At 49.7% G+C, this 13870-nt stretch overlaps 1 protein-coding gene across 1 annotated transcript in view; it reads right to left on the bottom strand.

Moving 5' to 3' along the window:
* Positions 1 to 2361, bottom strand: part of LOC143302331 (carbonic anhydrase 1-like) — a 32823-nt gene extending 30462 nt beyond the window's left edge. The window contains exon 1 of the mRNA XM_076616947.1: positions 2196 to 2361. Coding sequence (XP_076473062.1) covers positions 2196 to 2256 — 61 coding nt within the window. The 5' untranslated portion in view covers positions 2257 to 2361. The remainder of the gene's footprint in view (positions 1 to 2195) is intronic.
* Between the last annotated feature and the right edge of the window lie 11509 nt (positions 2362 to 13870).

Here is a 13870-nt window from a genome sequence, read left to right as displayed (position 1 = left end):
TTCGTGCACTTGCATATCTTTACGTTCATTTCGGACAAACTGCTGTGATTTTGACAGTGCACGGCGGATGTATGAAGGTACGCATGAAAAGTTCGTTATCATTGTGTGTTTGATATTGCAGGCATATCATGTGTGTTTTTGACATACTTTAATCTGTGTATTATGTGCGCGAGCGCATATGAGAGAGAGAGAGAGAGAGAGAGAGAGAGAGAGAGAGAGAGAGAGAGAGAGTGTGTGTGTGTGTGTGCGCGCGTGCGTGAATGTGTTTCAGTGTGTGTATACATGTGTGCAAATCAGACTCATGTTCATTTTTAATAAAAACTGGTTTGTAACACAACTAAAGAACAAAACTAACTAAACTGGGTACACACACACACACACACACACACACACACACACACACACACACACTTCCACTCGAAAACATACCATACATCAATAACTTTGCGATTGGTAAACTAACACTACAGTCACAATCACCCACCGAACCACATAATAGGTCCAGACACAATACTTCTATATAACTATCTGCTTAATAGCTTTAATTTCATTTCCCCGTAGCTTAGTGTTGCCTGATGGCTATCCTCAGTCATTCGGACAAGTGGACTGCCATCACAACATACAGACAGGTGTATGGGGAATGTGTCCAAGTCACGCAACCCTGTCATTCAGCCTGGCTCGTCAGGAGACAAAGTGGCTGTCGTCGTGCTCTTAATGACCATGGCTGTGTCAAATGATCCCCTCCAACACCTGCTAGCCGAACTGGAAGACCCTGTGATGTTTACCGTCTGTCTCTCTCTGTCATCTATCTCAAGCTCACACACACGAAGGCTCACGCAAACATAAAAATTATGCTAAAAAAGACATACCACACCAGAGATTATTTCTCAGCTGCAGTATGGTTTAGTGTCCGTATGTGTGTGTGTGTGTGTGTGTGTGTGTGTGTGCGCACGCACCAATATACATGAAGGAAACTTAGACATCAGGAAACAACTTCTCCTTCTCTTCGTCACGAAACCATTGTTATATATTATTCTCTTGCATTTTGGCATTTGTTCGACCTTGTCTTCAGGTGATTAGAGAAACATACTCATATAGCTGGAGAAACACCATTGCCTGTGGAAAAAAATACTACATGCACAAAGATGGAAGCGACAAATTCGTGCATCATAAAACTACTAAATCAGATCAAGTTGTGAACTGTATTTATGCAGTAAACTTTTTTTTGTCTTTTCGAAACGACACGAACTGCTTGCCAGTGAGCTTGTTCCAATCATGAACGGGGAAGGATTTAACACTGAACACTGCACCAATCATAATATTTTATATTTCCCAAAGTAACCTGAATTATCACCATCAACCTTTTCTAAAACTTGAACTTTAAACTTGGATTTAATCCTTTCATCCCGCTTCAATGTATGGAGGATATTATGAGTAACTGAATCAACGCAAACGACTGTTAAATACCTTTGTAAGTCTAAACTCCTTTACAGCTGCTAACACATGGGAAAGAAAGAAAACAACAACAACAACAACAACAAAACACAAAAAAACAAAACAAACAACAACAACAAAAAAACAAAACAAAACAAAAACACAACCAACCAACCAAACAAACAAAACCCCATAAAACAGAAACAAAAACGAAATAAATGACAGGAATTATAAGAAATAGATGAGAAATGTAGAAATGCAGACATCATTTTACACGAGAAATGAACATTCTTTTTCTGACAACACCAGTATCCCCCCCCCACTCCCCCTCAAACGATAGCCAGGTCTCAATCACAAGCCAAACCGGGATTGAAATGTGACATGTTAGTTTGTACATCCTTCTTTTATCCACACATTCAGCTGGAAACAAATTCTGTCCGATACTGCAGTCATAACGTCCACTGACGGAAGGCTGGAATTGCTTCCAGTTCAAAGACAAGCGCCATGTTTTCAGACATTCAAGACAAAGTATCTGACCCACTGTTTTTATCAATGTTTAGAACCTATTCAAGCACCCCCCACACAAACTTTACTGAAACACCTACGCTGTCTCACTGATGAAAGGCCGCCTTAAGCTGTGCAAGAAATGGTTAGAAAAATTGCTTCTAACAGTGGACAGAGACTAAGTAATAAGTGCAAACACTAAAACGACGTTTTAGCCAAATGTTGAGACAGAGAGAGAGAGAGAGAGAGAGTCATACCTTGGCAGAAAGGAAGGAGGGAAAGAAAGAAGCAAGCAGTGACGACACGGGGAGACTGCATTGTTCAGGCTGTGAGGAGGGGGGGAGCTGAGTGACCGCTGACCGTGACTGGAGACACCCGTGCTGCCTTAGATCATGTGTCTGCACAACCCGGTGTTACACCTCTCCTTTATACCCCGCCTCTGACCCTTAGCGAATACGCAGATAAGGGGGCCGCCTCCGGAACTGTGTTAAGAAGACAAAGGAGTGTTTGCTGTGTTCGTTGAATCGTGTCTGTCTGTGTGTCTGTCTGTGTGTCTGTCTGTCTGTCATCCTCTGTCTGTCTGCTCCAGTCCCTTGGTACCCTGTGCCTCTTTTTTTTTCCCTTTGATACTCGACCTGCCATTTAACAATTCATAATGATTTTATAGATACGTTCCTTTATATTCATGTTATTTTACAAAGTGTGTGTGTGTGTGTGTGTGTGTGTGTAAGGGGGCTTGGGTGTCTGTTTGGGAAATGTACCCGCTGCGTTGTATTTCTTGCTTGTGTGTATTCAGCATTACAGGTTTTTTTTATATATATTTTTATTTTATCTTTTGTCCTGTCTTTGACACGCCGTGAGTGTGCCGGACTTGGCTGTGGGCTGAGACATTGTGTGGGGTGAGTGACGAGCCTTTGATTGACAAATGGACAAATAAAGATGTACCCTATAAAAAAAAAACAACAACAAAAAAACCACGTGTTAGGTGTGTAGATAAGACCAGCAGACAGGAAAACCAAAGGAGACATACAGTCGAGAGGCCGTCAATCAGAAGCTATCATTTAATCTCCTCTATTTCTCTTTCTGCTGTGACTCTCAAACCTGAAAAACGCACACCAACACGTATTACTTGTGACGTAGTTTTCCTCTAGGAGTTGGTGGGATTTCAATGCAGGATTCTCAGTTCCTGGACTTCTCTTTACATGTCCCGTTTCTTCTCCGTTTTTGAAACCGACACTTCACACACTGTCAATGGGAATAATAATCAAATTCTGCATTAATGGTCGAGCAAATTAAGAATACAACAACAAAACAAAAGCTTGAACAAATTATCAAAATATTTCGTTTTTGTTTTGTTTTGTTTTAACATATCTATATATTGTATGTAAGCATACATAGTGTAGGTTTAACAAGATCACACACTCTCTGTGTTGTGGATGTCATGCATAGTGTTGGTTAAAGGGAGATGATTTACAGATCCAGCATCAGTGTTCATGATGTGGTGTGGTGTGGTGTGGTGTGTGGTGTGGTGTGTGGTGTGGTGTGGTGTGTGGTGTGGTGTGGTGTGTGATGTGGTGTGTGGTGTGTAGTGTGGTGTGGTGTGGTGTGGTGTGGTGTGGTGTGTGGTGTGGTGTGTAGTGTGGTGTGGTGTGGTGTGTGGTGTGGTGTGGTGTGTGATGTGGTGTGTGGTGTGTAGTGTGGTGTGGTGTGGTGTGGTGTGGTGTGTGGTGTGGTGTGCAGTGTGGCGTGGTGTGGTGTGGTGTGCGGTATGGTGTGGTGTATGATGTGGTGTGTGGTGTGTAGTGTGGTGTGGTGTGGTGTGTGGTGTGGTGTGGTGTGTGGTGTGGTGTGTGGTGTGGTGTGGTGCGGTGTGTGGTGTGGTGTGGTGTGTGGTGTGCGGTGCGGTGTGGTGTGGTGTGTGGTGTGATGTGGTGTGTGATGTGGTGTGTGGTGTGTAGTGTGGTGTGGTGTGGTGTGTGGTGTGGTGTGTAGTGTGGTGTGGTGTGGTGTGGTGTAGTGTGATGTGTGGTGTAGTGTGATGTGTGGTGTGTGGCGTGGTGTGCGGTGCGGTGTGGTGTGTGGTGTGTGGTGTGGTGTGCAGTGTGGCGTGGTGTGGTGTGGTGTGCGGTATGGTGTGGTGTATGATGTGGTGTGTGGTGTGTAGTGTGGTGTGGTGTGGTGTAGTGTGATGTGTGGTGTGTGGTGTGGTGTGTGATGTGGTGTGTGGTGTGTAGTGTGGTGTGGTGTAGGGTGGTGTGGTGGTGTGTGGTGTGGTGTGTGGTGTGGTGTGGTGTGTGGTGTGTGGTGTGGTGTGGTGTGTGGTGTGGTGTATGGTGTTGTGGTGTTGTGTGTGGTGTGGTGTGCTGTGGTGTGGTGTGCGGTGTGGTGTGGTGTGTGGTGTGTTGTGTGTGGTGTGGTGTGGTGTGGTGTGATGTGGTGTGGTGTGGTGTGATGTGCTGTATGGTGTGGTGTGGTGTGGTGTGATGTGCTGTATGGTGTGGTGTGGTGTGGTGTGGTGTGGTGTGGTGTGATGTGCTGTGTGGTGTGGTGTGGTGTGGTGTGATGTGCTGTGTGGTGTGCTGTGTGGTGTGGTGTGGTGTGCTGTGTGGTGTGGTGTGGTGTGGTGTGCTGTGGTGTGCTGTGTGGTGTGGTGTGCTGTGTGGTGTGGTGTGCTGTGTGGTGTGGCGTGGTGTGGTGTGATGTGCTGTGTGGTGTGGTGTGGTGTGGTGTGCTGTGTGGTGTGCTGTGTGGTGTGGCGTGGTGTGGTGTGCTGTGTGGTGTGGTGTGCTGTGTGGTGTGGTGTGGTGTGGTGTGCTGTGTGGTGTGGTGTGGTGTGGTGTGCTGTGTGGTGTGGTGTGGTGTGGTGTGGTGTGGTGTGTGGTGTGGTGTGTGGTGTGGTGTGGTGTGCTGTGTGGTGTGGTGTGGTGTGCTGTGTGGTGTGGTGTGCTGTGTGGTGTGCTGTGTGGTGTGGTGTGGTGTGGTGTGCTGTGTGGTGTGGTGTGGTGTGATGTGCTGTGTGGTGTGGTGTGCTGTGTGGTGTGCTGTGGTGTGCTGTGTGGTGTGGTGTGGTGTGGTGTGCTGAGTGGTGTGGTGTGATGTGCTGTGTGGTGTGGTGTGGTGTGGTGTGCTGTGTGGTGTGGTGTGGTGTGGTGTGGTGTGGTGTGATGTGCTGTGTGGTGTGGTGTGGTGTGTGGTGTGGTGTGGTGTGGTGTGATGTGTGGTGTGGTGTGGTGTGCTGTGCTGTGTGGTGTGGTGTGGTGTGGTGTGATGTGCTGTATGGTGTGGTGTGGTGTGGTGTGCTGTGTGGTGTGGTGTGCTGTGTGGTGTGGTGTGGTGTGGTGTGTGGTGTGGTGTGGTGTGGTGTGGTGTGATGTGCTGTGTGGTGTGGTGTGGTGTGATGTGATGTGCTGTGTGGTGTGGTGTGGTGTGCTGTGTGGTGTGGTGTGGTGTGGTGTGCTGTGCTGTGTGGTGTGGTGTGGTGTGTGGTGTGGTGTGGTGTGCTGTGTGGTGTGGTGTGGTGTGTGGTGTGGTGTGATGTGCTGTGTGGTGTGGTGTGCTGTGTGGTGTGGTGTGGTGTGCTGTGTGGTGTGGTGTGCAGTGTGGTGTGGTGTGGTGTGTGGTGTGGTGTGCTGTGCTGTGTGGTGTGATGTGCTGTATGGTGTGGTGTGGTGTGGTGTGGTGTGGTGTGGTGTGGTGTGTGGTGTGCTGTGTGGTGTGGTGTGCTGTGGTGTGGTGTGATGTGCTGTGTGGTGTGGTGTGGTGTGTGGTGTGGTGTGGTGTGTGGTGTGGTGTGGTGTGGTGTGGTGTGCTGTGCTGTGTGGTGTGGTGTGGTGTGGTGTGCTGTGTGGTGTGGTGTGGTGTGCTGTGTGTTGTGGTGTGGTGTGGTGTGCTGTGTGGTGTGGTGTGGTGTGGTGTGGTGTGCTGTGTGGTGTGGTGTGGTGTGCTGTGTGGTGTGGTGTGGTGTGGTGTGGTGTGCTGTGTGGTGTGGTGTGGTGTGCTGTGTGGTGTGGTGTGGTGTGGTGTGCTGTGTGGTGTGGTGTGGTGTGCTGTGCTGTGTGGTGTGGTGTGGTGTGCTGTGATGTGCTGTGTGGTGTGGTGTGGTGTGATGTGTGGTGTGGTGTGGTGTGCTGTGCTGTGTGGTGTGGTGTGGTGTGGTGTGATGTGCTGTATGGTGTGGTGTGGTGTGGTGTGGTGTGCTGTGTGGTGTGGTGTGGTGTGGTGTGTGGTGTGGTGTGGTGTGGTGTGGTGTGATGTGCTGTGTGGTGTGGTGTGGTGTGGTGTGATGTGATGTGCTGTGTGGTGTGGTGTGGTGTGCTGTGTGGTGTGGTGTGGTGTGCTGTGTGGTGTGGTGTGGTGTGCTGTGTGGTGTGGTGTGGTGTGGTGTGGTGTGATGTGCCGTGTGGTGTGGTGTGGTGTGGTGTGATGTGATGTGCTGTGTGGTGTGGTGTGGTGTGATGTGCTGTGTGGTGTGGTGTGGTGTGATGTGCTGTGTGGTGTGGTGTGTGGTGTGGTGTGGTGTGGTGTGTGGTGTGGTGTGATGTGGTGTGGTGTGGTGTGTGGTGTGGTGTGGTGTGGTGTGGTGTGGTGTGCTGTGTGGTGTGGTGTGTGGTGTGGTGTGGTGTGTGGTGTGGTGTGATGTGGTGTGGTGTGCTGTGGTGTGGTGTGCTGTGTGGTGTGGTGTGATGTGCTGTGTGGTGTGGTGTGGTGTGATGTGCTGTGTGGTGTGGTGTGATGTGATGTGCTGTGTGGTGTGGTGTGGTGTGGTGTGATGTGATGTGCTGTGTGGTGTGGTGTGGTGTGCTGTGCTGTGTGGTGTGATGTGCTGTGTGGTGTGGTGTGGTGTGGTGTGATGTGCTGTGTGGTGTGGTGTGGTGTGATGTGCTGTGTGGTGTGGTGTGATGTGATGTGCTGTGTGGTGTGGTGTGGTGTGATGTGCTGTGTGGTGTGGTGTGGTGTGCTGTGCTGTGCTGTGTGGAGTGATGTGCTGTGTGGTGTGGTGTGGTGTGGTGTGGTGTGATGTGCTGTGTGGTGTGGTGTGGTGTGCTGTGTGCTGTGTGTGGTGTGGTGTGGTGTGGTGTGCTGTGATGTGCTGTGTGGTGTGCTGTGTGTGCTGTGTGGTGTGCTGTGTGGTGTGGTGTGGTGTGCTGTGCTGTGTGGTGTGGTGTGGTGTGGTGTGATGTGGTGTGGTGTGGTGTGCTGTGTGGTGTGGTGTGCTGTGATGTGCTGTGTGGTGTGCTGTGTGGTGTGGTGTGGTGTGTGGTGTGGTGTGGTGTGGTGTGTGGTGTGGTGTGGTGTGGTGTGGTGTGCTGTGTGGTGTGGTGTGGTGTGCTGTGCTGTGTGGAGTGATGTGCTGTGTGGTGTGGTGTGTGGTGCGTTGTGTGGTGTGGTGTGGTGTGGTGTGATGTGCTGTGTGGTGTGGTGTGCTGTGTGGTGTGGTGTGGTGTGATGTGCTGTGTGGTGTGGTGTGTGGTGCGTGGTGTGGTGTGGTGTGGTGTGATGTGCTGTGTGGTGTGGTGTGCTGTGTGGTGTGGTGTGGTGTGATGTGCTGTGTGGTGTGGTGTGTGGTGTGGTGTGGTGTGGTGTGGTGTGATGTGCTGTGTGGTGTGGTGTGCTGTGCTGTGTGGTGTGGTGTGGTGTGGTGTGCTGTGGTGTGGCTCAGGTTCTGTAACATTACTCTTTTGCAGGTGTGTTTTATTACCGATCATAAAGACGTATTGTCGTTTTTCTCTAACTGTGACAGTCCTGCAAAAATATTTTGGTAGTGTTGGTGTGAGTCCTGGTTGGACTTGTAAAGGACGCGGAACTGGGCTCACACTCGGCAAGGTCCACTTGTTGGTGTTGTGGCACGTGGTGATGAAGGCAGGAAGATTCTGTTCCTGCTGTACGTTTCGCCATCAGGTGTGGACACATCATTCGTTCTGTACATCTCTATGACAGCGGCCTCTCTCTGTGTGGATGATCTGTTGTCAGCAGGCTGTACTCCGACAGCATCTCTTGTTTCTGGAGGCTTTACTTCTTCTTCTTTGTTCCTGGGCTGCAACTCCCACGTTCACTCGTATGTACACGAGTGGGCTTTTACGTGTGAGACCGTTTATACCCGGCCATGTGGTCAGCCATACTCCGTTTTTCAGGGGTATGCATGCAGGGTATGTTCTTGTTTCCATAACCCACCAAACGCTGGCATGGATTACAGGATCTTTAACGTGCGTATTTGATTTTCTGCGTGCGTATACACACGAAGGGGGTTCAGGCACTCGCAGGTCTGTACATATGTTGACCTGGGAGATCGGAAAAATCTTCGCCCTTAACCCACCAGGCGCCGTTACCGAGATTCGAACCCGGGACCCTCAGATTGAAAATCCAACTCGGCTGTTGCGCCCGTCTGTAGATGTTGTACATTTTGCCAGTTCATGTCATTCAGCAACTCGAGTACGTTTGTTTTCTAGATGCCTTTTCTCTTCGGCAATGCGACCACTGGCCTGTGCTTCAGAAGCTGACATGTCGAAGGGATGATGGTCATTGTTCTTTGTTCTTCCAGCCGTCAAACGCCGTGCTGGACTTGTCCTTCCTTCCTGGGATGTACTTCTGAAGGTGAGCCTGGATAATTACACCGAGTGATGCTTTGTGTGTCTGTGAGACGCACATAACCAATATATATGAATATCTCTGTCATTTATTTCGTTGATCAATGCCGCCACGTGTTTCCTGTTTCCTGCACGTGTGTGTTTGATACTTGTGCTGACTGCTGTGTTGTGACAGTAATGAGCAGTTCATTGAGAGAACACCTGTATCAGTGTTTCCCATCATCGGCACAGGTGTGTTTTATGTCTTATTTTACTTCCACGCGTTTTTCTGCTTGTGTGTGCACATACACACATGCACACGCGAACGCACGTAAACACACATGAACACATGAACATACAATTTAACACAAACACATACACACATAGAAACACGCATTTGCGCATACATGTATATGTGTATACATACATACGATTGCATACATAGTCGAGCACAGGTCATGTATGAGTAACATTGCACAACATAAAATGCCGGCATGAAAATGTTTTTTGGATCGCGGTCAGCTGTGGTCAGCAATGATACGTTGCCACACACACGCGCACACACACACACACACACACACACACACACACACACGCACGCACACACACACACACACACACACACACACACACACACACACACACACACACACACACGCACACACACACACACAATCACTACAGGTGTAGCAGCCTGTTGTTAGCTCTGTTGGTTTTTACCCGGGGTCAAATCTACAGGCCCACATTAACCCCGGGGTCTGTGTGAAACAGCCCTCAATGATCCCCAGGGGTCTGTGTGAAACAGCCCTCAATGATCCCCAGGGGTCTGTGTGAAACAGCCCGCAATGATCCCCAGGGGTCTGTGTGAAACAGCCCTCAATGATCCCCAGGGGTCTGTGTGAAACAGCCCTCAATGATCCCCAGGGGTCTGTGTGAAACAGCCCTCAATGATCCCCTGGGGTCTGTGTGAAACAGCCCTCAATGATCCCCAGGGGTCTGTGTGAAACAGCCCTCAATGATCCCCTGGGGTCTGTGTGAAACAGCCCGCAATGATCCCCTGGGGTCTGTGTGAAACAGCCCGCAATGATCCCCTGGGGTCTGTGTGAAACAGCCCGCAATGATCCCCTGATCCCCTGGGGTCTGTGTGAAACAGCCCTCAATGATCCCCAGGGGTCTGTGTGAAACAGCCCGCAATGATCCCCTGGGGTCTGAGTGAAACAGCCCGCAATGATCCCCCGGGGTCTGAGTGAAACAGCCCGCAATGATCCCCTGGGGTCTGAGTGAAACAGCCCGCAATGATCCCCCGGGGTCTGCGTGAAACAGCCCGCAATGATCCCCTGGAGTCTGCGTGAAACAGCCCGCAATGATCCCAGAGGTCTGTGTGAAACAGCCCGCAATGATCCCCAGAGGCCTGTGTTAAACAGCCCGCAATGATCCCCAGGGGTCTGAGTGAAACAGCCCTCAATGATCCCCAGGGGTCTGAGTGAAACAGCCCTCAATGATCCCCAGGGGTCTGAGTGAAACAGCCCGCAATGATCCCTCGGGGTCTGAGTGAAACAGCCCGCAATGATGCCCTGGGGTCTGTGTTAAACAGCCCGCAATGATCCCTTGGGGTCTGAGTGAAACAGCCCGCAATGATGCCCTGGGGTCTGTGTTAAACAGCCCGCAATGATCCCTTGGGGTCTGAGTGAAACAGCCCGCAATGATGCCCCGGGGTCTGTGTTGAACAGCCCTCAATGATCCCCCGGGGTCTGTGTGAAACAGCCCGCAATGATCCCTCGGGGTCTGTGTTAAACAGCCCGCAATGATCCCCTGGGGTCTGTGTTAAACAGCCCGCAATGATCCCCCGGGGTCTGTGTTAAACAGCCCGCAATGATCCCCTGGGGTCTGCGTGAAACAGCCCGCAATGATCCCCTGGGGTCTGTGTGAAACAGCCCGCAATGATCCCCTGGGGTCTGTGTGAAACAGCCCTCAATGATCCCCTGATCCCCTGGGGTCTGTGTGAAACAGCCCGCAATGATCCCCTGGGGTCTGTGTGAAACAGCCCTCAATGATCCCCTGGGGTCTGAGTGAAACAGCCCTCAATGATCCCCTGATCCCCTGGGGTCTGTGTGAAACAGCCCGCAATGATCCCCTGGGGTCTGTGTGAAACAGCCCGCAATGATCCCCAGGGGTCTGTGTGAAACAGCCCGCAATGATCCCCCGGGGTCTGTGTGAAACAGCCCGCAATGATCCCCCGGGGTCTGTGTTAAACAGCCCGCAATGATCCCCTGGGGTCTGTGTGAAACAGCCCGCAATGATCCCCTGGGGTCTGTGTGAAACAGCCCGCAATGACCCCCTGGGGTCTGTGTGAAACAGCCCGCAATGATCCCCTGGGGTCTGTGTGAAACAGCCCGCAATGATCCCCTGGGGTTAACTTCGACTGGTCAGAACTGACACCCCTCCCCCTCAAGATGGATTTCACGCTCCTCCTAATGGGTACGGGGTCCATCGAAGCCAGCTGAAAATGACGGCGTGGGTAAATGTGGCCCAAGTGGAATCAACCCTTTCCACTATTTCGCTGACATTAACTTATAGTAACGGGGTGGTGGGGAGAGGGGCATTTATATCTTAATCCAGATTTTTGTGTAGTTTCTTGTCTTTGACTTCAGCTGTTCTGACGGATTGTATTTTCTACCCCGTTTTTGATTCCGGCCTTCAGGTCTTTACAGACTTCACTTGAATGATCTCCCGGTTAGATCTGACCTTGTCGGACATGACCTTAACTCCCGCAGTTGAGGTTCAAACTCCAGTGCGGAGAGGAGGTTGTACACTCTAGTCCTTCAACAGACAAAGTTGAAGCCTGAAGGGAAAGTCATCCCCGAAACAAACAATGTAGGAATGGGTGAAGGTGGCAGCGCGAGTCAAGGCGGGTACAGCCCAGATGGCGAAAGTCCACAGCCCCAAGGAAACATCCGTTCCCTGGGTCGGGGTGTGTGCTCTGCACATCACGACTCCAAACCGTAATGTGGAGAAGTGTCAGTACACGGTAGCCCCGACCCCCCCCCTGCCTTATTTCACCACGTTGTAATGAGGAGGGGCTCCAACACAGACTGGTCAGTAGGACTCCCCTACCTTTGCTTCCGTTAAGCTGTGGAGGAGGGGTTTGGGGTTGGGGGTTGGGATGGGAGGCAGTAGAGGCTAGCTCAACAGGAACACCCTTCCTTTTTTAATATCTTACCTGTCACCTATTCCTTGACTTGTGCTGATGTCGATTGGTTCACCAGTGAAGACATGGCCACCGCTACCTTTCCACCTGTGTCTGTCCTCCGCTGCTCTTTGGGATTCCGCCAGGTTCATTCCTGTCCAGTCCTGGGTACTGTCATCCCACCTCTTTCTCGCTATTTCTGTCTGTCTCGTCTGCGCCTCCCTCTCACTGTCCCTTGCAAGACTGCTTTTGTAAGTCATGTTGATGGACTATATGCAGCAAGAACAAGTCCTGTTGATGGACTATATGCAGCAAGAACAAGTCCTGTTGATGGACTATATGCAGCAAGAACAAGTCCTGTTGATGGACTATATGCAGCAAGAACAAGTCCTGTTGATGGACTATATGCAGCAAGAACAAGTCCTGCTGAGCGGGAAACATGTCCGTACCACTTCATTTTCCGTTTCTTAACGACTGCCAGGATGTCATCGTGAGGTCACGTGATCTGCGTAGTAGATGCCCAAGATCTTCCTGTAGCATCTCATTTCAGTTGTCAGGATCTTTTCCCGCATGTCCGCTGAGAGCGTCCACGTTTCGCAGGCAGAATAAGGAATACAGAATACTTTATTATCTCAACAATAGAAATTCATTTGTGGTGTAAAACGTTTAAACAATACACGAAAATCACAGTCATTCGAAATGTACACAAAAAGACATGAAAGGCCAAGAGCAAAGCATGCATACAACCAATAATCACAGTAGACAACAACAACAACAACAACAACAACAACAACAACAACAACAGGTACGGAGGCAGACTGGCAAGGCCAGAGGCGCAATGTGTATATCGTGACGTGCTGACTGTTCCTGTCCCTCCAGACAAAACAAGGTACAAGCTGTCGCCTAGCTTCTCGCGAAGAAAAACAGAGCCGATTTACACACTGTGAAGCGCTCTGGCCACAACGGTCTCTGCAGCCCCGGAGAAGGACCTTACACAGCACCACAGGCATCGTCATCACAACATAGCGCGTAAAAAAAGGCAACAAAGTGGTTGCTCCTGGCTAAATTCTGTCAGTCCATTTTGATGATAAAACAGATACACACGCAGACAGAAAGATTTCAGATTTTTTTTAAAGAAAGGGGTGGCGCTGCTCTGCGGCAACGTCCTGTGCTCTCCCTGGGAGAGCAATCCCAATCTCACACTGAGTGATCTGTTTGAACAAACAAGTAATACAATGCAATGTATGATAGCCAGTCGTGTCCGACTATGACCATCAGAACAGCAGAGGAGGTAAATGCTGTCTCAACGATCTGGGCTTGAATTTGATTATAGTGGAGAGTCTTGCCCAAGTTACATCCCCACTCTCTCAGCCAAAAGGGTTTTAGGACAGTCGGCGTTGGGATGGTTTCGAAAGGCCAACTAGCCCCAGAGACTGCAGCACTAAGAGCCAGTGCTATCTTGCCTCCTGGTTTGAGAATTATAGTCCTTCACAAAAGACTAAGTTGTAAATGAAATTCCCATTGCAATGGATAGATACAATACAATATAACGCAATACAACACAATGCAAACAAGACAACACAGCACAATACGATACAAAACAGCACAAGACAAGACCCAGGGCAACAATAACACTCCCCCCCCTCCCCCCTGGAGCTGAGGCCGAAGAGGTGGAACATAATTATGTGTAAGAACATAAAACAGTTTATGGCTTCAGCCTTTAGTCCCCATGTCTATGGCTGACAGGTAGGCTGCTGGCATCAGGCCAGAGGGTCTTTGTCGCACACATCGTGACTGCCCGTGGTAACGTGGAATACAAGATTGATACGCAACCATTGAGATAGTCATTATAGTCTGTTTCTTTTGAGCTCATTTGGCCAACTTTCAAAACTGTTCTAGAGAATACTTCATATTGGTCCGAGGAACACTTCATATTGGTCCGAGGAACGCTTCATATTGGTCCGAAAAACACTTCATATTGGTCCGAGGAACACTTCATATTGGTCCGAGGACACTTCATATTCATCTAAAATACTTCCTATTGGTCAAAACAATACTCAGTATATGCATACCATTATATAAACAGCAACAACAATAAACAAACAATAAAATTATGAGTAATTCATGACTAAAACAATGACGAATATCAAGATTACTACAGAAATGTTCATGGAGAATATTT

The sequence above is a fragment of the Babylonia areolata genome, chromosome 29 (assembly GCF_041734735.1).
Source record: "Babylonia areolata isolate BAREFJ2019XMU chromosome 29, ASM4173473v1, whole genome shotgun sequence".
NCBI lineage: Eukaryota > Metazoa > Mollusca > Gastropoda > Neogastropoda > Buccinidae > Babylonia > Babylonia areolata.
Note: the sequence above shows the minus strand (reverse complement) of the source record. Positions and strands in the feature narration are given on the sequence as shown.